At 57.3% G+C, this 23,375-nt stretch overlaps 1 protein-coding gene across 1 annotated transcript in view; it reads right to left on the minus strand.

Annotated features, from left to right (window-relative positions):
- Positions 1 to 23,375, minus strand: part of ITGA11 (integrin subunit alpha 11) — a 136,450-nt gene that overhangs the window by 4,659 nt on the left and 108,416 nt on the right. The window contains exons 12-28 of the mRNA XM_032417596.1: positions 22,614 to 22,762; positions 19,028 to 19,168; positions 18,583 to 18,786; positions 17,699 to 17,829; positions 16,380 to 16,546; positions 14,946 to 15,088; positions 13,210 to 13,320; positions 10,151 to 10,236; positions 9,131 to 9,338; positions 6,961 to 7,059; positions 5,414 to 5,490; positions 4,739 to 4,828; positions 3,768 to 3,858; positions 2,190 to 2,303; positions 1,892 to 1,978; positions 451 to 561; positions 244 to 339 (exon numbers count right to left, since the gene is read on the minus strand). Coding sequence (XP_032273487.1) covers positions 244 to 339; positions 451 to 561; positions 1,892 to 1,978; positions 2,190 to 2,303; positions 3,768 to 3,858; positions 4,739 to 4,828; positions 5,414 to 5,490; positions 6,961 to 7,059; positions 9,131 to 9,338; positions 10,151 to 10,236; positions 13,210 to 13,320; positions 14,946 to 15,088; positions 16,380 to 16,546; positions 17,699 to 17,829; positions 18,583 to 18,786; positions 19,028 to 19,168; positions 22,614 to 22,762 — 2,105 coding nt within the window. The remainder of the gene's footprint in view (positions 1 to 243; positions 340 to 450; positions 562 to 1,891; positions 1,979 to 2,189; positions 2,304 to 3,767; positions 3,859 to 4,738; positions 4,829 to 5,413; positions 5,491 to 6,960; positions 7,060 to 9,130; positions 9,339 to 10,150; positions 10,237 to 13,209; positions 13,321 to 14,945; positions 15,089 to 16,379; positions 16,547 to 17,698; positions 17,830 to 18,582; positions 18,787 to 19,027; positions 19,169 to 22,613; positions 22,763 to 23,375) is intronic.

Below are 23,375 nucleotides of genomic sequence, written 5' to 3' on the forward strand. Positions count from 1 at the left end.
AGCCTGGCCCCCCCAAGGCCCTGGGCGAATGCCTACTTCCGGCCCCCTCCCTGCTTCGGCCCCTCCCGGCCTATTTGTCTTGCTTCTCTCCTCTCCTCTGCTGCTGCACTAACCGCAGATGGGTCCTTCTCTCTCCCACAGGAACACGCGAGCAGAGAGTACAGGAAACTCCAGGGAAAGGGGCAGCCCCTCCCCTAGCTGCTCTGGCTCGAGCTGAGGCCTGCAGGATTCCCAGGGGCTCACCTGGCGGCTGGGATCCTCCTCGCGGAAGATGAAGGGACTGTGGAACTGTCTTTGCAAGGCTGCATTGATCGTGATCTTCATCAACTTGTACTTGAGCTGTATAATCAGAGGCCTTGTCAGAAGCTGACCCTGCCCCTGCTGGGACACCCCCCAGCACCCACCACCTTCCCTTGTTTCCTTGGAGTCTAGCTCAAGTGCTCTACTTACTGCTTTTAGGGACCTCAACCACAGGTTCCCCAGCAGATGGAAATTGATCTCCTGGTTGGGGGCCAGCCTCACGTTGCAGTTGATGGAGACTACGTCAGAATTGCTATGATTCTGAAAGAGGAGGTGGGTCTCGGGGTGAGCGACCGGGTTCTGGGGGAGCAAGGGAGGCAGCTGGCCCAGCCATGACCCAAGAATGTGAGCAGGGACTTGGGCCACCAGAGAGATGGCTGAGCCCAAGTTTTGCTCCTGGGGGGGGAGGGGCAGAGGACGGGGACAAGGAGAGGTGGGGGGTGGGGGGACACATGGGCTGGAGGACAAGGTAAGGATGGCATAGCCAATGCTCGTCGAGGTTGTGTGTAATCGCGTGTATTCCAGGAGCAGAACTTTGGTTCGACGTTAGGGAGCCTATAAATGTCATCACCACACAAACAGATTAAAGGAAACAATTGTATGATTACTGTAACAGATGCAGAGAAAGCATTTTAGGAAATCCAACTTCTGGTTATGGTAAAAACTCCCAAGGAACTTCCTGAATCTGAATAAAGGGTGTTTATAAAAAACCTATGGCAAGTATCATATTTAATAATGAAAAATTAAAAACAATTTTTTAAAAATCAGGTTCAAGGCAAAACTGTCATCATTTCTATTTCCCACTGTCCTGGAGGTCCTAGCCAGAGCCAGAAGATGAGAAAAACAGTTTATAAGGATCGAATGGTAAAACTAACACTGTTATTATTTACAGATGATAACCATCTCAACAGGAAACCCAAAGAAATCATCAAATAATCAGAATTTATTAGATTAAACTTGTTTGTGTCTCTCTCTTGCAGCCACGCCAACCCCCCCTACCCCCCAAGCCCAGTCTTCAGGAAAGTACACTACACTCAAAAAAGGCTTTGTCTGAGGCGCTCGTTTGGGGAAATAAAACCCAAACAGCTGAGATGTTTGCTTGGGGAAGAACAGTGAAAGCATGCTCAGAAACTGCTATCTGGGGGGCAGTGGCAGCCCTGGGAACATAAAGCTGGAAACTAGCAGGTGTCTTGGGGAGGGCCTTGGGAGGTGACATGAGCTGCCCTCCATCTCCGGGGACAGGCAGGACCCAGCTGGGATGGGCTCAATGTCTCCAAGACAAGCCAAGTAGGTCCTGGCCTTCACAGCCTTGCTCGGTCTGGGCTTCCCCTTCCCTTTGCTCTTCCGTATCCTGCTGGCCCTTTAAGGCACAGGTGCCAGTCCACGATCCTGTTCCTTTACTGGAGGTTGTCTGATCTGCTGTCACTCTCTTGACACCTGTCATAGCCTTGTCCCCTCGCTCCTCTGGCATCCACTCTTATGTGCCCTGCGAGATGGTGAGCTCATTAAGAGCAAGACGTATCTTTTCTTTATTCTGTTTCCTCTCGGTTTGAAGCTCTGGTGGCCAAGCCCCGGGTAAGGGGACACTCACCAGCTGTGGGGCGCGGGTCAGGTCTTCCTCCGTCGGGGCGTGTCGGTACTCGGTGCTGTTTCCCCAGATGTTACAAGACGTGTTCACCTGCACGAGGGCCACACACAACCAGCCTCACAACCAGCCCTGGCACGCTCAGCAACCCGGAGGTGCTCTCTCTCCTCCTCTCTCCCGAGAAGGCCCTGCTGGCCCGCGGCCGGGGAGGAGGAGCTGAGGTCTGAGGACTTGGGGACCCCCTCGGGGTAGGTCTGTCTCCTACGGGCCCCCTCCCTTGAGGAGGCTCCCGAGGGCACGGTACCTGGTCAGTAAGGAAGTCCCTCAGCATCAGCAGGCGGTTGCCCCCCCTGGTGGCGATGGGGACGGTGATCTTCATCATTACTCCGTGGATAGGGAACAAGCCCAAGTTTTGGATCTGTGGCCAGAGAGGGGAGGAGTCAGGACGTCCAGCAGCAGCTGGGGGGGGGGGAGGGGGTGAAGGACGAGGTCCAAGGGGGCGATCCCCCCAGCCAGGTTGGGAAGCAGGCCCCTCCGAGCCCCCTGGCATATTTGCTCTGCCAAGTCACTGCGGGAGCTGCGCGGACAAAGGTGCGTGAAAGCCCCGAAGCGGCCGGGCTCCTGGAGGCTGCGGACAAGGCGGTGGGGCCATGAGGCTGGAGAGCAAGAGCACTTCCATTCTCAGCCTCTCTTGGCTGTGGGGATTCTGTAGCCTGGTGCTGGTGGCCACCCTGGGCCGCGGTCGGGGCGGAGATGGTGAGAGCAATGCATTTATTGCGAGAGCGAATCACTGATTAACGAGGGCTCTAACTGGTGAGCCAGCGATGTGCACGTCCTAGCCGTGACGTACCCCGTGTCCGAGCAGCGGTGATTCCAGGCAGGGCTCTGGACTCAGAGAGGCCGGTACACGGCCCAGGGCTGCGACCGTGTCCCAGCTGTGTGGCCTTGGGCAGTCGCGAAACCCCTCCTGGACCAGCCACCCAGGTACCAGCGTGTCTGATGCACCGTTTCCGGTGTCAGCCTGCCCCGGGCTCTCACGCAGAGTTCAGGGGTTGGGGGGGCTGGCGCGGGGCCCACTGGGCAGACTGCTCAACTGCCCCCTCATACCCCTTCTCGCTCCTTCCTCACACGGGGACAGAGACGAATGCCACATTTCCCAGCCTCCCTAGGTAACTGGCAGTGTGAGGAACTGCCAAGGAGTTTCTTTAGTACGGAGGGGCCTGCTCTTCTCCCCTTCCTCCTTCCTGGGATGAGAGTGTGATGGCTGGAGCTGCAACTGTCTTGGACTATGAGGTGAACCTGAGAGGCTGACAGTGGCATGTCGAGGATGGTGGAGCAGACCCAAGACCCAATCCTGAATGATTTTGTGGAAGCTGCCAACCCTGGACTTCCTTCATGGAGAGAATAAACTCTGGTCCATTTAGACTACTGTTTTTTATATTTTTAAAATTATATGCAGCCACACCTAACCTTCACCAATAACATCCTCCCAGTCCAGCCCCATTCTTTTCTTTTAAGATGTATTTATTTTTATTTGAGTTGGGGGAGAGAGCAGAGGGAGAGAGAGGATCTCAAGCAGACTCCCCGCTGACCTTGGAGCCTGATGCAGGGCTCGATCTCATGACCCCGAGATCATGACCTGAGCGTAAACCAAGAGTCAGATGCTTAAGCGACTGAGCCCCCCAGAAGCCCCCCATTATTTTCTAGATGAGGACTGAGAGGCCCAGAGAGGGCAAGGAACTTGCCTAAAATCACAGTGACTGGGTAGCAGGGCTGGGGCTGAACCCCAGGCACTTGCAATGATTCCAGACTCCTCCCCTCCCAACCGGGGGATCCTCAGCTCTTGTCCTTCACTCTCTGCCTGGCTCCCTGCCAGCCTTACCTTGAAGACGCAGCTGAAGGGAGGCCCAATGCCGTCGTACCTCTCCAGTGAGCTGTTGGCCTTGACCTCGTAGTGGCTCAAGCTACTGCTCCTGCAGGGACAGAGGACAGGGCCGCCGTGAGCTCAGGCAGTGTGGGCTAGTCAGATACGTGCACGAAAGAGGGCGTGGGCATGTGCCTGGCTCCCCTGGACCACAAAAAAGAGGTTTCCTCTCGTGTCCATGGGGAGTGCGAGGGCTGTGTCAGGAAGGATTCAGAGCCTCAGCAGGAACGCGCGCTGAGATGGCTCAGCAACATCTGCGTCCTGTGGGGGATGGCCACGGGCCAGAAGAGCCGGTCGTTGGCCATCCCCGGCCTCTGGGGCCATCCCCGGCCTCTCTGCCCAGGGGCACGGCCTCTTTGGAACACGAACGCGCCCACTCTGGCCTGTTCCAGCCTCCGGCGGTGGCCACGGCAGGGCCTGCGCCTGCTTTCTCTGTGGTTGCTAGTCCGACTTTTCCATCCGCCTAGGGGCTCCCAGAGGACAGGGGTGGCCGGTGGGAGCACTTTGCCCTGCGGGGAGGAGCATTTTCGCACGTTTGCTGTGGAGAGTTTCTGGTGCAAGGTGGTAACAAAAAGCAGACGGACTTTTAGTAGGCTTTAAGACTATTTTAAAATCTCTCAGACCATGCCCCCTCTTAAAGCCTGCCCTGGGGGTGGACACGTCCTGCGGCCCCGGCCCTCCCCCGCCCCCCACGGGAGCTCCCAGGAGGCCAGCTCTGTGTCTCCTCCTACCCGCTGTGCAGCAGGGCTGAGGGGGCCGCACTCTCTGAGCCCTCAGGGACAGCCCTGGCTCCGTCTCATAGTCCCTCGGCACTGCAGCCCGGCCCTTGAGACCTCTGGTCCTATGAGGGCCCCCCCGAGGGTGCCCCGTCTTAGGTCTCACTTCTCTCGGGCCTCCCCCAGCCCGCCCCCCGCCCCTCCGCCGCCCACCTGGTGAAGAGGATGTCAGCCTCATATTTGAGGTGGAAGCGCAGGAGGGCCGTGTTGTCTTCCTTGGTGCTCTCGTCCTCGTCGCTGTCACTGCAGGGAGAGCCACGTGGGGCGGTCGGGGTGGGGAGCCGGCACACTGCATGGGCTCAGCGCAGCCCCTTCAGATGGGCAAAGCAGGGATGAGTGCCCCCCACCTCCCAACTTACAGGTGAGAAAAGGAAGGCTCAGAAAGGCTGCATGAACTTCCCAAGGACACACAGCAACTGGGAGCGGGACACTGGTTTGTTCTCTTTCTTGGTGTTCTTTCTGGGGACTTCTCTCCCCTTGGGCATTTTTCCATTTTAAAAGACCTTCCTTCCCTTACCCTCGGAGGATAACCCCCGCCTTGCCTATCTTCAGGGGCTGCTGTGAGGCCTGACGATTATACGTACGGTGCTTAATAACTGAAGGCTTTAAAAATAGCTGCCACAGCAATCGCTCTATAGAGGTCAGGGTATTATTATTTCTATCCAAGCTGCCCGAGAGTACAGAAGGCAGCAGGTGGGCGCCCCCGTGGTCAGGGCCGGCAAGGACAGCCTGGGGGCGATCCCAGGGGCACAGGGAGGAGCTGTGGCTAGCAGGGGGGAGCAGCGAGCAGAGCCCAGCGGGGGCACAAGGAGCAGGTGACGCCCAGACCTGCCAGCCGTGAGCCGGATCTCCAGGTGGTGAAGGAAGACGGATTTGCTGAACTCAAAATCTAGCCGGAAAGCCACCTGCGAGGAAGAGGTCCAGTCGCTGGAGCTGGGGCGGCCGGGAACTGTGGGGTCTGGGCACAGCCAGCCCGCCCGCCCCTCCCTGCCCCTGCCCTGGTTCCCCGGGGGGGCGGGGGGAGGGTAGCTGCTGACTGGGAGCTGCCCGGGGCCGGGGTCGGGGGCCGTGAGGGCTGCTAACTGGGGTGCCGGAGTGCTGTGAGCTGAGCTCGGGACCTGGGGGTGCAACCATAGACAACAGCTCCTCAGATGGGGTTTCTGGGCTCTGGGGCCAGCCGTCCTCCCCCTGGACTTCCTTTTTTGTTTTCAACTATAGGCAATTAGCAAGCAGCAGGTCCAGCTTCAGGATCCTGCAGGAATTCCTGAGTGGGGAACTTGATGGCGGGAAGGGGAGGTGACCATCACCATGAGCCACAGGATGCGGGGCCGGAAGCCAGTGGGAAGCCTGCCTCAGCGGCCCCTTCTTCCCGTGTGCGGTGGGGTGAGGCCAGCAGAAGGGTGAAGGCTGCCTCGGGCCACCCAGCAGGTCAATAAGGCACCTGCCTCCTGGTCCAGCGGTCCTCCCACCACTCTGATAGCCCAGTCCTGAGCTTCCTTGGCCTTGGCCCAGGACTCCGGCCTGGGTCCCCTGACTGTGGCCCTGTGACCTCTGACCCTCCTTGCCACCTCCCACCCCACTCTGGGGGCGTTACAGGGACTTTGCACAGACCCCGTGCTCTTCCCAGGTCTGGCTCTCATGGGGTTTCCCAAGGAGACCTTGGGGCCCCATTCTTGACTTTTGTCCCAGTGGGGAGGTTCTTTGGCAAGGATTCTCCCCCTCTCCCCCCAGCCTTGCAGACCCTGGTCCTGGGAACATGCTGTCACTCTACCTGGCTCTTGCCTCAAGTTCCCTCTGTCTGATTCCTGCTCTACAGGCAGCCTGGTCTCAGTTGGGTCTTTTCTTGCTCCAGAACCTTCAGTGGCCGCCCACTGCCCCGTGGTGATGGGCCAGTGCTACCTGATCTGGAGTCTGGAATTTGGAGATTCTCCTTCCTGGAGAATTTGCTTCTCCCCTCACACACCCTACCCACTTTCCACTTGCCCTTTCAAGCACATGGTAAGTGCTCACGAAATGTTAATTTTTCTCCCAATCTCTCCGCATGCATGCCGCAGGATGACAGAGGCCGGACTTCGAAAAAGTGTGTTAGGATAAAGGACAGCAGGGATAATTGCCCATGAGGTGGTGGGAGAGTGTGGGGGTGGGAGTGGCGGGGCTCCCTCTGAGGTGAAGGGGCCTGGATGCTCCCTCGGGGTGGGCTGGCTAGTTAGGTCATTTGAAGTCATTTCCCGGGGGGAAAAACATACTTAAAAGCCATGCTCAGGCATCTCCAACCTTCCCCCCTTCTCCCTTCTGTTCATTTCCATTTCCCTTGCCTCCCCAGTGCCTCCCAGTACCCGCCCCAGTCCCGCCCCCACACTGCCCCCAGCCTCAACCTTGGCCTTGGCCCGGAAGAAGGGGTAGCTGACATTGCAGACTTTCTTGTGGAGTCTCCTCTCCTCGTTCACGCACTCGATGCTGCCTTCTGAGTCGTCCTGGGGGCGGGTGGGGGGCACCGCGGGTGGCAGTTAGGAGGGCCAGAGACCCAGGTCTGGGGGTCACCCGTGCCGCCCCCGCCTACACAGAAGCTGTAGCACAGGTCCTTGGAAGGAAGCTGGGACCCCGGGGGCCCCGGAGACAGGGGTGGCGGTGGCTTTGAGGGGGAACTGTCACCAGGCTCCTGGGCCTCTCTGAGCTGCGGCCCTGCTGGGCCAGCACGGGGGTCTGCTCTGCACGGGTCCTGAGGGGGGGACTCCCCCACGGCGCTCTAGCTCGACGCTGCTGGCTGGCTGTGCATCTTTGTGTGCATCTTTGAGCATGCATATGCACGTGTGGATGGAACGGCATGTCCGCGTAGACTCCGCATGCGTAGGTCTGCATGTAGGCCCACGTGTGTGCATGCGTCCGGTGGCATGTGTGAGGAACATGTGCGTTTCCTTGGGTGTATAGGTAGGTCTGTATACTTCTGCATGTGTGTGTACAAAGTGCACGTGATCAGACTAACACCTTTGTATCTGGCTGGGTGGTGGGGGTTGGGGGGGCAGCCTGGGGAGAGGAGTGCTGGTCTCCCAGCTGTGAGCAGCTCCTGGGCTGGGGCTGGTGGGGCGGAGCCAGGTTGTGGCTTATCCCCACACACCACCTGTCGTGTGTGTGTGGACGCAGCCCCTTATGGAACACACTGACCACCTCTCTTTGCCTCTCTCAGTTCCCAAAGCCTTTCTATGTCATAGACACAAAATCCCACGATGCTTGCCCCCTGAATAGTCATGGCACTGTACATTCTGGGCCAGGGAAGCAGTGAAAGGGGAATGCAGGTTTGGGGCTCAGTTTCCCCTAAATACCCCAATTCAGACAGATGCAAAAGTCTCTGGGCAGGACAGGACTTGGAAGGAGGACCATCACATGGGCTCCTCATCTTCACTCTGGATTGTGGGGGGGCTTGGCGGTGGGGTCTAGTCCTGGGCCTGATGGAGGGACTGCCTGGCAGAGGTTCTGGGGGTGGTGAGGACAGAAGGGTCCCGTGCCTGCCCCACCCCACACTCTGGGCTCCATGCTGATGCTCTGAGATCACTGAGGGTGGAGACTGTGTCTGAGGGGAGCTGGGACCCCACCCCCCCAGCACCCACACAGGACAGCGATGTCCTGGGTTAAGTCGATAATCCTGTCTCAGGGACTTCTCTGTGCTCATGCCCTTCGGAGTTCAGGGCCACCACAGCCAGCGCTCAGACACTGTGGATTTCCTCGGAGCTGTGTGGGGCTGGAGAAGCCTGTGTGGCCTTCTGGGAACCTGCTCTGCTGCTTATTAGCTGTGTGGTCCTGGTCAGGCCCCTTAACACCCCTCTGTGCCTCACTCTCCCCCTCTGTAAGATGGTAATCAAGAAGAAACGGGAGCCTGTCGGGCAGAGGAGGGAGGGAGTCCAGGTTGGGGACCACGGTGGGGAGGGCCTCGGCATGAAGGCAGGGGTGCCGGGAAACAGCAGTGGCTGGTGGGACTAAGGGTGTGGGGGTGAAGGTAGAGGGGGCAGGTGATGGATGGGGAAGCGGGACGGGACTTGACATAACAAAGAGTCTGGAATTTGTTGCGAAAGCAACTGGGCACGATAGGAAATGTTAAAGTGGGGAATAACCTGTTCTGGTTCTTGTGAGAAGGGCCCTTTTGAGAAAGCCCGAAGGATGAACTGTGGGCAGATGGGGTGTATGAGCTGGTGTGCATCCATGTGGGGGGTGTGTGTGCGCGCGCGTGCCCCTAACGAGGGCCAAGGACACAGGCTGAAGGACCTTCCTCCCCACATTCGGGAAGGGCTCAGACCCCCCTTTACCGGTGGTGCTCCCCCCGCACCCCCCGCCCCGGCCACACACTGACTTCACCGGGGTCGCTTTAAAAGCACGCTGACGCAGGCCGGCCCCAGACCAGATCCGGTGGAATCTCTGGGAGAAGCCTGGCCACGGGGATTTGTAAGCTCCTGGTGGTTGTAACGTGCAGCCAGCCAGGCCTCTCGGCTGGACCCCGCCATTCCTGCCTCCGCTCTTAGCTTCGGGCAGGCCGGCCGGGGGCTGAGGTCTCACCTTCTGGATCAGGCTGGCAAACTGCAGGTTTGTCGACTGCGAGATATTTAGGACCGTGCTATAGGCGTTCTCGCCTCTGTTCTCCAGCACGGCCTCCACTGGGACCCGCCGGCGTGTGCTCTCGATGATGAAAACCGTGGTGTCGAAGGACAGCGTGTAGACGGAGCAGTCCTGCACGGTCTTGCCCAGCACCCTCTGGCAGTACTCCCTGCAGGACAGAGGCCACCAGGGGCCAGGCGCATGGAATGGGGAGCTCGGGGCCAGGCCTCTCTACTCTACTCAGTGTATTTCCCTTTTGGCTTTGGCTACCAGGAATCTCAGAGCTAAATATAGAGACTACCTTGATGAGTAAACTAGATGGCTAGACGGTTTGCTTCTTCATCCTTCTACAGGGTTTGTATGTGTTATTTCTACTTAATGTATATGTCTTCTAGCTCAATCATATCATAGCTGGGTAAAGGTAGAGGACGGATTATTTGAAAATAAATGACATAAATTTCAAAGAGAACATTTTTCATGATTTTTCCTTGTATGCTACTTTTTTTTTTTTTTCTCTTCCAGGAGATCGTGGGCACCCTGCTCATCCTCTGCTAGTCTCCTTAGCTCAAGCAGTCTGTCACTGGGCCACACAGGTCACCTAGTTGGGGGCTTGGAGGATGAGCAACCAGGATCACAGGTCCTAGTCTCCACCTTTCATCTGTTTGGTAGTAAAGACTCCAGAGAAAGGATTTCTTTTCCTACACGAAGTTTGAGGAGATTGGATAGATGAGTACTTTTCATTTTGCCGAGGAAGTCACTGAGGCCCAGAGAGCAAAAGGACGTGCCTGAATTCACAGAGGAATTAGACGCAGAGCCCGGGCTAGACCCAGGTTCCAAGTTCAGTATTTGATCCATGCTGCGTCCAAGCACGACATGCGAGCAGACATCCAGTGCCCGGGGAGCCTCGGATCTACTAGCAGGGAAGGAAAGGAGGCAGGGCGGGGGGGCAGGTGGGGGGTGGGCAGGGAGGAGCCAACTCACATGGCTGTGGGCAGATCACTGCGGGCATCCAGCAGGAGGTCAGGGACACAGTGCTCGTCCTCATTGCAGCCATTCCAGAAGGGCACCTGCACCAGGGAAAGCAGGGCGGGGTGGCTGGTTGGTTCTCTTTGCTGCCGCCCAGCCCTCACCCCCGCAGCATGCAGGCTCCTCTCTCCACCACACTGGACATGGGCTTTGTCTCGTCCGCCCTCCTCACAGACACCACCCTGCCGTTTCTCGTGCTTTTGCATACATACTCCCTTCTTTAAAACATGGCTCAAAACTCAACTCCCCCTGGGTGTCTTCCAGTTCTCAGCTGAGCCGGGAGCACAGAATACCCCCCCCCGCCCAGCAGGCTTTTACGGATCACCTGCGTTGGGGGCAAGGTCTTAGGTACTGGCAGTACTGGATGAGGAAGACACAGCTCCTGGGAAGAGTGGTGTGTGAATAAATAATTATAGCGTGACATGTGCAAGAAAAAAATATTAGAAATCTGTGTGACGAATAGGAGAGGCAGAGGGGAGGAAACAGTTATTTTGGCCTGTACGTGGTCAGAGAAGCCTTCAGGGAAGAGACAGTATGTGAGAGTTCTGAAGAATGACCACGTTAGCTGGGTGACCAGAGGGGCAGGAAAGTCGAGGGGAAGGACGAGCCTGTGCAAAGGTCCTGAGGCATGAAGCAGCATGGCGAGTTTGGGAAATGCTGTGTGGTTTAGCGTTGCTGCATTTTGGGGTGGAGAGATGGGTGGGGTCCGTTCTTATAGGGCCTTGGGGTCGTTCCTTGCAGCTGACAGGAATCACTGACCGCTGTAGGCAGGTGAGTATCCTGCCAGACCCGCATACTGAAGGCTCCCTCTAGCTGCTGTGGGTGGATGGACTGGAGGGATCAAGGCTAGAGTCAGGGAGACCACTGAGGAGGCTGCTTTAGTGTTCAAGCAAGAGATGATGACGGTGTTGGAGGGGTACTGGGTGTGGAGGGGAGACAACAGGTTAGGGCCTCCAGAGGGGGGGTCCATAGGACCTGGAGTTCATCAGCACTAAGGGGTCGAAGGGCCCAGGATGTTGGACGAGGTCCTTTGTTAGTGTCTGGAAGGAGGGCTGCACCATTCGTTTATAAACAGAGGGGTGAAGTTGAGTTCGGTTCTGTGGTCCTGTGGTCCTTCCGGGTCAAAGTGCTCAGCAAGCAGGTGGGTGCTCAGGTCTGAGGGCTGAGGAGTACAGCTGTCCCTCCTGAGGACACAGCCGAAACCCAGGGGAAGGGAAACGGAGTCCCCCCCGATCGGAAATTCATGGACTTTTCTCAACGGTGAGCTCCTCAGCTTCACTCAGACCCACACGCCGCCCCCAGCTTCCCCATCGCGCGGTGGATTTGCAGCTAGGAGCAGGCACGCGGCAGAAAGGGCAGCAGAACCATACAAAGTAGGGTGGCATGAGGTCATCCGCCAAGGGACAGGTGGAAAACACTGGTAGCCCGCAGGGGCCTCACTGTACCCTAGCACCCAGGTTCACCTCGGTGACTTCGAGTCTCCGATGAGATCCCCCCACCCCCACCCAGCTTCCTGCTTACAAAGGGTGCAAACTGTCCTCTAACCTTCAGAAACATCTCCATCCAGTTGATTAGAAGGAATAATTAATGTGATAAGCACTGCTGCACTCAGTGATGTGGAGCAGCTCATTCCCCCAGGAGGCGAGATACCGCAACGCTAGAGAAGCACTGGGGGCCGAGCGGATGCTAAATAAGAATTTGCAGAAGAGCGCTGGGCGGAATGTTTCTCATTCGCTAGAAACTGGGGGCGGGGGGGGTGGGGAGGCTAGAAATCCAGATTAACAAGACTTTTGGGAAATTTAGCTGCTACCTGAAGCCCTCGATAATAGCGCCCAGATTATTCTTCCTTTTTAATTTTTTTCTCTTTACACGTTCCCTTCAGGCTGCCTTTTTCACTGCCGTCCCTTGGTTATATCGTCAGCTCTCCTGGAGTGGAAGGCCACTCTTCCCACTCTTCCCACTCTTCCCATCCCCGCAGATCTGAATCTGGTCTATTCCTTAGGGCCCGGCCGAAAGCTTCTCTCTCCGGGAAGTCTTCCTGGCCTGTCATCTGATTGCTCAGTGACACCTCCTCTGAGCTCACTCCCCTCTTGGCCCTGGCCTCCAGCCCTAACTGGCAGCCTGCACGGGGGTCTCAGTGTGGGGCGGAGCGAGCCCTGTACATCGATTTGCACCATGGGCTTCGACTCGCTCGGGGATCTCAGGGCAGGTTCTCATTCGTTCGCCCTAGCGGCTCTGTAATTACTGCGGTGGGGGACGGTAGTGACTCCGCGCACCAGCTCACTGACGTCTCCAGCTTGGTAGTCCGAACCCCACCCCCTTCTCGAACTGTGTAAGACAGCCTCTCTTATATGGTGGTGACGAGGAATCAGGAGAAAGGACGGCAGGTGTGAGGGTCCAGGGCTGGGGGGTGGGGTCTGGGAGGGCGGGGAGGGCGGGGGCGAATGGGAGCAGAGAGGGGATTTCGGAAGCCTTGCTGCTCCTCAAAGTTCAGGAATTAGGTATTAATTTCACGAATTTCGCCTGCCCTCCCAGCACAGCTCAGGCAGAACTAAACTGCGGCCTTTTCTGTGAGTGGGATGTCTGCGGAGTAGCAGGTGGGAGGAGCACGTGAGTGTTCCATACCAGAAAGTTCGGATGCCCCGACAGCCAGGGAATAGGAACTGCGGTTGAGGGGGCCCCACCACAGCTGCAGAGCAGGCTCTAGGTGGTTGACTCCCGTGCTCTGGCCCCCAGTGCCCTCACCTGTACGTGAGGGAGGCGGGCGATAGAGACCTAAGGTCCCTTCTGGTTCTGTGATTCTCCAGAACCGTCCAGTGCTCACCCTATGCTGGTGATATGGGGGATCCTCGAACAGGAAAAGCCCCATCCTTCCCCTCAACTTGTTCACAAGTTGACAGCAGTAGGAGAAGATCTCCTTTGTACCCAGGGCGCTCTGGATCTGGGCTTCGGGGAGGAGGTGGGGTCGGAGGGACGGAGCGCCCAGGTTGTGTGCCCCGTACATGGGGATGTACCGAGACTCGCAGGGTGGTGGGCCAGCCGTCGTCCAGCACCGGGCCGTGGTCGGGATCCTCCAGGGAGTACTCCACCCAGAAGGTCACTGGTTTCACGTAGTCAGCAGTGTCCTGTGTGGGAGGAGATGAGGACAGGGTGAGGGGGCACGGAGCACCCGTTTCTGGGCCAGGACACGGAGAGAAAATTTCCAGTTCCCCCAGGCGGGAGGGCAGCCTCCCCGCCGGCCTCAGGATGAGGCCAGGATAGAGGAACGTGCTGGGTGGCTGGAGGTTCAGCAAACCCCGCTCAGCCTTCAAGGCTGGGCACCCATCCCCCGGCGCCTCGGCCTCCGCGGAGCCAGACAGCACCCACCACCCCGTGTGCACAGCCCACTTCTCAAGTGGCATTCGGAATATCTCCGTGTGCAGGTCTCCGTCCTTCAGAAGCCCCTGGCCCAGCCCCAGCACTGTGACAGGGTTCACGAGCATGCTGAATCAATGGATGAACAAATGCATGAGCAAAACAGGGGTTGTTCCAGTGGTCCAGGTGTGGAGGGTAAAGAAGGGGATGCTTAGAGATGCCTACAAAATCTCCTGCGTGGAACCTAAATCCTGACGTGATTGGCTTCTTTGTATCAAGGCAGTGGCTCTCAAGCTTGAGCTTGCATCAGAATCCTCAGGGGGGTTCCAGCAACACAATGAGGGCTGAGCCCACCCCCAGAATTGCTGATTTAGTGGGTCTGGCGTGGGGCTTGAAAACATGCATTTCTGGGGCACCTGGGTGGTTCAGTCGGTTGGGCGTCTGCTTTTGGCTCAGGTCATGATCCCGGGGTCCTGGGATTGAGCCCCGTGTGGGGCTCTCTGCTCAGCGGGAAGCCTGCTTCTCCCTCTGCCTCTGCCCCTGCCCCTCCCCCCCGCTTGTGTGTGCGCGCTCTCTTTCTTTCTCTCTCAAATGAATAAAATCCTAAAAAAAAAAAATAAAAAGAAAACACGCATTTCTAACAAGTTCCCATGTGATGGGGCTGTTGCTGTTGGTTCGGGGGACCACACTTTGAGAACCAGTACACAAACACATTGGAGGGGGCCACATATTAAGAGACACAAGGACTTCCCACACTTACTCATTTTTCTGCCTTTGGCCTTTGAACTACAGGGGGCAGGTGGTGGGCTCTGAGTGACCCCTGCTTGTGTCTCCAAGGCCGGAGCTGTGGCCTGGGTATTTGGAGTTTCTGGATGGGGCAAAATTCTCATCCTCTTCCTTATCCGTAAAACCAGGCCCCAGGTGCCCACCGGTTCTCCACCTCCTCCAGGCTGGCCACCCTCCGTTCCTCCTCCCGGCTCACCCCCACCAAGGGTCAGTCTTACCTGGTCCTCAGCGTTAGCCAATACCTGCTTCCATCCCCTCTAGCCACGGCCCGTGCGGGCTGCCCCTGTTCCCTCCGTGAGACCTCACCGAGCCCACCTCCCTCCTCAGACTTCACCACCTGCTATAGGAACAGTGAGCATCTGAGCGCTGGGAAAGAAGGGATTTCAGAGAGGCTACCACGAGGTGGTAGATAGTGTGTCTCAGTAGCCTTTTCTCTGGGGCATGAGTATGGGGCGGCCAAGGTCCAGGACACTGCACCCTGGCGGGGCCTCCCGAGGTGTGCTGGGGGCTCGAAACCAGCCTGGTACCCGCTGAGCACCTCCTCCAGCTCTGTGTCCCCTTTCTGTGTGACTTGCTCCCTGGTGGTGGGGCTGCTGGGTGTCAGGCTCACCAGGACATGGAAGTTGATCCGCTCACAGTGTTCCTGGCCGGAGGAGAGCAGGACGGCTCTGTTGGTATATCGGTCCCCGCCCTCATCCAGGTGGGCCCGCGGGGCGTAGCGCCTCTCATCCATGGTAGCATTGTACCTGATGCCTGGAGGAGGGAGAGGGCAAAACCAGGAAGGTGGAGCCACAGGTCCACCCAAGACTCTTTGCCTGTCTTCTGAGAAAGCCTACTGAAAGCCAGCCTCCTCCGGGAAGCCCTCCACCCTGGCCAAGGAAGAGCTGCTCTTCTCCCCTCATGAGGCCTAGTGTGGGTGGGAAACTCCCAGGTAGAGATCGAGTGAGAAAGGAGAAAAAGAAGGAACCAAAGAGAAGTGAGGCAGAAGGAGGAGGAGTGAAGAGGGGGCTGACAGCGAAGGGAAAGAGAAAGAGGAAGAAATGCAGGAGAAATGAATGGGTGAGGGGCCAGGGCGTTGCCCTCATTTGAGCCCCCGCTGGAGTCCTGGACCTCCCCAGCTCTCCCTTCCTTCACCTTCCTGGGCTTGCCCTTGCCTCTGGGATCCTGTCAGGCCTGGCTCAGAGCCCCCACAGGCCGCAGTTCCCACCCATGAGCCCCTCCCACCGGCTCCTTGAACCTAAGACTCCATTCTGGGGTTTAAAGCCTGCAGCCTCCTTCCCTTCAATGGGGCTGATCTTTTGCTACATCCAGGAAAGGCTTCGTCTCTTCGCCTAGACCCCAGCCAGCCCTCTGGGTGCACCAGGTCCTCGCACCTTTCTCCTTTTCCATAGAAGGTGAAAAAGACTGCAGCTGCCCAGGCTGGCCTTTCTCTCACCCCCACCCGCACCCCCACCCTTCTGGTGGGCCCTGCTCCTTGGCTAAGAAGCTTTCGGAAATCCCAATTTCCTGCCCTGGGCCCAGTCCCATCCCAGAACCTGCAGCCGTCACTTTGTGTGGCCTCGTGGGCCCAGGGCTGCCGCCTGGGCTGGAAGTGATGATCCTCAGAAGGACCTGCCGCAGCCGCGTGCCCACTCTGAGCCGTGAGCACTGAGACTGGGGGCTGCGTCTGTCTGACCCCCCTGTTTCCTGCTCCCTCTCCTGGCTCTGCCTCTTCTTCTGCATCCAGGCTGCTCCAGTTTGCTCCACTGCTCCCAGTTCCCTGTTTCGACCCAAACTTTGCACCCCAACTACTTCCTTCTTCCCCTGGCCTCTCCCTTGTTGCTCACGGCTGCTCACTGCCACCCTCACCCTGGCATGATGTCCCCTTTTGGCTCCTTGGAATTAGATCGGTAAGTGCAATCATCAATGTGGCTCAAGGTGCGACCTGGCCCTTAAAACCCATTTCAGCAGAAGCCCAGGTTTTGAAGCTGAGCAATCCCAAAGTCCACAAGGGAGATCGGGGCTGGGGGCTGGGAGGGGGCTGTAGGGGAGGGGCCTGGTTTACCGACTGTGTCCGTTTCGAAATGGGGTGCCAGGAAGACGGGCGTGAAGCAGAGGAAGGCGGCCAGGCAGGTGGCATCCCTGCCGCTGCGTTTGCAGTCTCTATGGAAGATGTTGATCTTGGACGGCTCAAAGTGGAGGCTGGCATTGATCTGAACCACCGGACGGGACCTGGAGCGGAGGAACGGGTAGCTGGGGGGTGGGGCGCTCTGCTACCCTTGGGACCCGGAGGGGGGGAGGGGGAGAAGGGGGGTCGCAGATGGAAATGGAATCTGCAAACCTTTGGGGGAGGGCAGAGAGGGGTCCCAGATGTTAAAGTTTGGGCAGAAAAGTGACAGGTGGGTGGAGGGCAGGCACCTAGCCCCGGAGGCAGCCCTTCATCATGTCCTAGACGCTGTACTCGCTGCAGACCACACTGACTTCCTTGTGTCTCCCCATTCCATCCCTGGACATTAATTACAACAATAGGGAGAGTTTTAAGAAATCCTGACGCCCAGTTTGCCCTCCAGGTCAAATCAAATCAGAATTGGCATCAACATGTCTGAGGCCGTGCTTCTCAAATTTTAATGTCTGCACGTCTCTGGGGCCGTGGGGGGATCTTTAAAATGCAGATCCTGACGCTATAGGTGGGCATAGATTCTGCATTTCCAGTAAGTCCTCAGTGACGCTGTTGCTGTTGGTCCGGGACCAAACTTTGAAAAGCAAGGTGTTAAAGCTCCCAGGGGATTGCAATGTGCAGCCAAAGTGGAGAACCACCCCCTGTTGTAGAGATTCCCCACCTATCGACCCGACACTACCCTATGGTTCTCAAACTGGGCTGCCCATTGGAGACAAATACCTGGGGAGTCTTTAAAGCTTACTGCTGCCTGGGCCCCTTCCCTAGAAATTCTGCTTTAAGTGGTCGGGGTAAAGCCTGGGCTACGAGCCTTTGCAAAGTTCCCAGTTTGGGACAACATGGATGGACCTAGAGGGTATGATGCTAAGTGAAATAAATCAGACAGAGAAAGCCGAATACCGTATGATTTCACTTAATATGTGAAAAGTCTAAAATCTAAAAAAACCCTAAAATTCCAAGAGGGGTTTTTGGATACCCGATTGCTCTAAAATCTCAGAACGCTGTTGGGAAGAGGGATTTGGACTCCAAAACAATTTACAGTGATTCCTCAGAAAGGAAATGTGTCATCACGAGAGGATAAGAACAGGGTGAGTTGGGTTGACAATGATTAAAGAAAGGGACAAATGTCCTAAAGCATATCTTTAAAACCCGGTGTCCATCATGACCCTCAGAAGACCCCGAGAGCGAAGAGAAGCAGAAGAACCAACCACAAAATCACAGCGTTGCCCAGGGCGCCCACCGCCAGGTCGACCAGCCCATCCTCGTTGAGGTCCAGTTGCCCGTGGATGCTGCAGCCAAAATACTGGAGGCCGGGAGCCAGGTCGGAGGCGGCGATTCTCTGCAGGAAGTGGGAAGAGAAAGCTGGTGTCGGCACTGTTGGCACAGGGCAGGGCAGAGTGATCCTCAGGGAAGCTACGATGGGGATGGGGAGCACTGGAGAGAGCCCATTTGGAACCATCGGGAAGCTTCCCCAGCCCAAAGCTATCCCCTCTCCTGGTCTGTGATGGCACCCACCATCCAGTCATCCTTTCAGATTAAGATATTGTGTCTTAAAAGGGTTCCCCATTAAGGGTAAGTCCCTGTTGCTTGGCAGATACCACTCCACCCCCCGTCCCTGGTATCTCTGACCATGGTGTATTAGACCACCTTACTAAGAAAATACATAGGCAAAAATGATGACCCGAGGGCATGGGACCTGAGACGGGTCCCTCTTGAGGGGAGCAGCGTTTCTAGCACGCGGCATTTCTAGGGAAGAGCAAGTCCCCGTGGAAATTCTCCACTTGCAGTCAACCTCATGCATGCGTGTGCGGCGGGCGGGGGGGGCGGGTGGGGAGAGTGAGGTTGGGGTCCCTGAGGTTTCGTTTTTGCGGGGGAGACAAAGTTAAGCAGGGAGAGGGTGCCCACAGGGGTGATGGGAACAACGACCCTAAGACAAAAGCACCCATTTCGAAATCCCAACTTGGGGCAAGTAGAGCTAGGACAGATTGGAATCCTTTCCTGCGGGACACAGAAGAGACTCCCACACGGGATGCCTGAGCCCCAGCGGCCAGGACACCTGGGCCAGCTCCAGCCCTTTACTGGGGCGCCTTACCTGCTTCGGCGTCTTTAGGAGGCTGGCTTGGAAGCCGTGGAAGATGTAGATGGCTCCTCTGTGGTTGTCCTCCAGAGGGGCTCCCACCACCACGTCGTTGTAGGAATCTTGATTGAGGTCCCGAACCGAGGCGATGGAGGACCCGAATCGGGCGTTCTGGTAGTTGTGGGAATCCTTCAGCGTCCCATTATAAACAAACCGGTTCTGCAACACCAGGGGTGGGACAAGGCTCAGGGGGATGAGGCAAGGGCTGGCAGCACCTTGTCTCCACCCCACTGTACCCCCGGAACCCCCTCTCTGGCTACCTAAGCCCAGCGACAGAGGAGGGTCCTGTTGTCCCCGGCCTGGCTCAGCAGGAGGGCGCTGGCCTCTCTGGGGTGGCCCCGTTTCCCTCACGGACGCCCGAGTGAAGGCGGGGGCAGGGTGCCCCCCGCCGCAGTGGTACCTGTCTCAGGTTGTAGACGTACACTCGGCCCTGCTCTCGGCCCTCGCTGAAGTACATGGGGGCGCCCACAAGCAGGACATCAGTCACCCCGTCGCCGTCGATGTCCACCGAGGTGATCTCACTCCCGTAATAGGAGCCTATCTGCAGCACACAGATGGGGGGGCCAGTGGGCTGGGCTGTGCGGGGAGCTGGGGACACCCTTCCACTACGCGTCCGGTCCTCCCCTTCTCACCCCCCCGCCCCCACTCCCCTCCCCTCCTCTCCCGTGGAGTGGGTGCTCGCCTGTTTTCACCGGGTCCCACCCTGCCCTCTTTTCTCCTTCTGTCATCCACCCCGCCCCCCTTCTTTCTTTCCATTGGTTAATTGTCTTGATTGCCATTTGCTCTGTTTGTGAGCAACACAGTCTCATGGCAAAAATGAGCAATATCAGAAAAAGCTATGAAGAAGATAAAAGCCACCCATTGTCCCAACATCCAACTAGAACTCCCATGAACGTTTGAGTGTATTTTTGTCTAGTCTGTTTTGTCTAGGGTGTGTGGGGCTTGTTTGTGTGTGTGTATACCGTTTTACCCTTACAATCTGGGGTCGTAATATATATATGGCTTATATCTGATTTTTTAAAAATTATTTATTTGACAGAGAGAGACACAGCGAGAGAGGGAACACAAGCAGGGGGAGTGGGAGAGGGAGAAGCAGGCTTCCTAAAGAGCAGGGAGCCCGATGCGGGGCTCGATCCCAGGACCCTGGGATCATGACCTGAGCCGAAGGCAGATGCTTAACGACTGAGCCACCCAGGCGCTCCTTATATCTGATTTTTAAATCAAACAATGGCTCATGAGCAGTGTCTCCCTGATGTGTTATATTTTTTCTTACAATCTGATCATTGGTGGTTCTGTAATATTCCAAACCACATAGGGGCCACGTGTGTATAATCAATCCTCGAATGGGACATTTGGCTTGTTTCAATGTTGAATATTACGAAAAACTCCAGGATTAGCACCTTAGAAGGGGAATTATGGTTTCTTTTCAGCATTTGAGCACCCACTGAACTCCTCTCCCCCTTCAGGTGCCGTGCCCCCCACTTCAGTGAGGGTGCCATCCACTTGTTCAGTCTGAAACCTGAGGGTCCTCCCTGGTCCCACTGCCACCTCTCCCACCTGCAGACTCCCAGCAAGCCCTGCCTGATGTGCACCAAACTTGCCTTGAGTCTGCCTACTTCCCTCCTCTACTGCTTCTTCCCCAGGTGAGGCACCTGCCGAAAGACCCCCTGCCTCACCCTCCAGTCCACCCCCACGGGCAGCCAGAGTGGCCTCTAGCAGCTGACCGCACCACTCCCTTGCTCTTGGAGAGGGTGCGGGGCAAGTCCAAATTCTTCAGCGTGACCCTGTTGGACCTGCCTCCCTCCCCCCCTAGCCTCTGTGACCCCCACCCCCACCCCCGGGCTCCACCACTTTCTCCGGACATTCTCAGTGATTTCTCCAAAAGCCCAGGCCCTGGCTGGGTTCCAGACTTCCCTCTGTACATACTTTTCTCTTGTCTGCACTCCTCTTCCCTTCTCCCTCCCTGATAATGTCTACCATCCTCAGGTCACTTCCTGTTAGACTCCCGCCCTGCCCTGCCCTGCCTGCAATGGGTACCCCTCCTTGATGTCCCCCCCAGCCCCATACCAGCACCTGTTGCCCCCACGGAGAGCGGGCACTGCGCCTACTGTGTCCCCTCCAGGCCTGGGTATGATGATAATATAATAAATACAATAAATGTTTATTGGACCAGTGGGTCACTTGGGAAGGATGAAGGAGTCCTTTCCACAGACAAGCCCCGTGTGACACACTTCACAGCCTCAGTTGTGTGAGCCTCTTGCTACCTTAGGAGAGATCACTGTCCTCATTTTACGGGGAATGAACTGAAGCTCAGCGAATATGAGTCGCTTGCCCAAGGTCGGAAGGCTGGCCACAGCCAAACTGGGTTGAAACTCCAGTCTGACACCAGAGCCCGTGACACTCCCTCGCCCAGTCGCCTCCTGGCTTAGGGTGCTTTCAGGAGAAATCTATCTGCAAGTATTAAAAGCTTTTAACTGAGGAGTGAGATAGAAACACAGAAGAGAGGAAGACGGAAATCTCAACACGGGGGTGGGCGAGGGAAGAGCTATCCCTGCGTAAGGGAATTAGGAGGCAGACAGAGAGCAAGTAAGGGAGGCAGGATGGAGACTTTTGTCTAAATATGTGGCCTCAGCTATGTGGGTCACGGTGATTTGGAATCCACTTAATTTAGCTGCCTTCAGCACTGCGGTTTCTCATTCGGATGTTGGAGGCGGAACCGGGCAGTAAAAATGTCATAAATTCATCAGCAAATTCCCTCCAGCTCTCAAGGTCTAGCCTTGGATTCCCGGAAGAGCCGGCCCCTGGCAGAGTGTGGGCAAGGCGAGATGGAGGCCGGGGGACAGAGCAGGGCCCTGGTCTGCCAGTGTCCTTGAGACAGGAAGAGGAATGGTGGAATGATGGCTTCCTGCAGCTAGAGGGATTTAGGTTAGACCCCGTGAGGAGCTTGTCCTCAAGGTGACAGGCCAAGGGCAGTAAAAGGCGCAGGAGAAAGGGCTGTTCTCGGCTCTGCAGAGCTGAGGGTGAGCTGGGAATGATGGTAAGGGCCTGCCTAGGGCCCAGCTCAGGCCCAGGAGACCATGGATGCTGAGCGCTGCCAGGTGGGGTGCGTGCGTGTGTGTGTGTGTGTGCGTGTGTGTGTGTGTGTGTGTGTGTGTGTGTCTGCACGTGCTGGTTTCGAGGTTGTCAAGGGTCAGCAGTAGCATAAAGCAGAGAGAGAGAGTCCTGGGTTCTAAACCTGACCCAGCCTTGAATCCACCATGTAACCCTGGAAAAGCTCTGTGGCTTCTCAGGACCACCCTCTTCCTCGGCTGTTGGAATGACTTGGGTCAGAACCCTGTTTTCTGGGCTTCCCCCCACCAGTGACTCTTATCATAGCTTTGCAGCTGGTATTCATGACCACCGGACACGAGGCTCTGAGCAGCACAGCGTGGTTCCCACGGCAGCCTGGGTGGGGCCGTGGGGTTGGTGGCTGTCGCATTCGGTACTGTTCCCATTCCAGGAACAGGAGAGAAGCTGGCGGTGTCCTGGAGAACCCAGGGGGCCTCGCTGTGGGTGGGTGTGCTGTGGGCAGTGTGAAGGTGGCTTGAGGAACATGCCTGTCCCTCAGGATGCCTAGGGGCCCCCTGCAGCCCGAGCTGGGAAGCCAGGGCCGAGCTGCTGCCTCTAACGCTGAACTCTGGACGCGAACACAGAGAAGCTGGCTGTCAGGGGCAGAGGCCAGGCACCAGAGACAAGAGGTCCATGAAACGGAGGCAAGCAAATTCTCCCAGGCTCGCCTTGCTGCAGCAAGGACCAGGGCCTGGCTTTCTGGGGAAGGGACAGTCCAGCTCCAAGGCTGGTAGGAAGGAGGTGTATGCTCCCCCCCCCCGCCCCCCAACTAGGAAGGATGTCTGGGGAGGAATTGCTGAGCTCCAGAGTCCTGCGCAGCCCAGCCCTTTCCATATACCCTCCCAGCGCGCCCCTGCCCCCAGATTCTCCCTTCATACCTGCTCACCCCGCAGGGCCTGGTGGATGGTGAGACTCCTGTTGTTGTGCATGGTGAACAGGATGGCTTTGCCCGTGTGGTTGAACCGGGGTGCTCCAGCCACGTACACCCACCCCTGCCTGGAGGACACGACCGACGTGACTGTGTACCCTGCCACAGGAGGAAACAGGCTGGTCTCTGCCCCAGGTCCTTGGAGGTGCCTGAGGACCGGCCCCCTCGGGGAGTGCATTCAGGGCAGGCTGAGCAGATGTGAACCCTCAGGGTGGTAATTCCTAGGTACAACTTGGGGGGCCTGGAAGAGGCAGGGTTCAGGACTGCGGGGGTTTGGAGGGTGGGCAGAATTCATGCACCCCTCCTCCCCCTGCTGGAGGGCACCAAGGAAGCCAGGGGCAGGGGGTGGGGGGTGGCTACTAAAAGGTATTGCTGACGCGGAACGTGCATGTCCCCTCCTTCGCCAGAGTCCCGAGTGCACAGGGGAGTGGAGAGGAGGGAGATGGTGGACCCGAGCTGGGCTTCATTACATATTGGGCAGGCTTTGTTTTTGATCCCCACCAATTGTCTCTCTCAAGGACCAGCCAGTGTCATCCTCATTACTACAACCTGCTGCTAAGCGGTTCGTGGAAAATTAGAGCATTGCCTGCCAGGCGTAAGGGGCTGCTCCACTGGGCATTGACATGGGGTCCCAGAGACATCTGCAGCCCCAGAACTTTGCAGACTCAGAGGAAGGAGCCCCGAGCCTCCTCTCAGTCCCACACATACGATA

Source organism: Phoca vitulina, unplaced genomic scaffold (genome assembly GCF_004348235.1).
Source record: "Phoca vitulina isolate PV1807 unplaced genomic scaffold, GSC_HSeal_1.0 scaffold20, whole genome shotgun sequence".
NCBI lineage: Eukaryota > Metazoa > Chordata > Mammalia > Carnivora > Phocidae > Phoca > Phoca vitulina.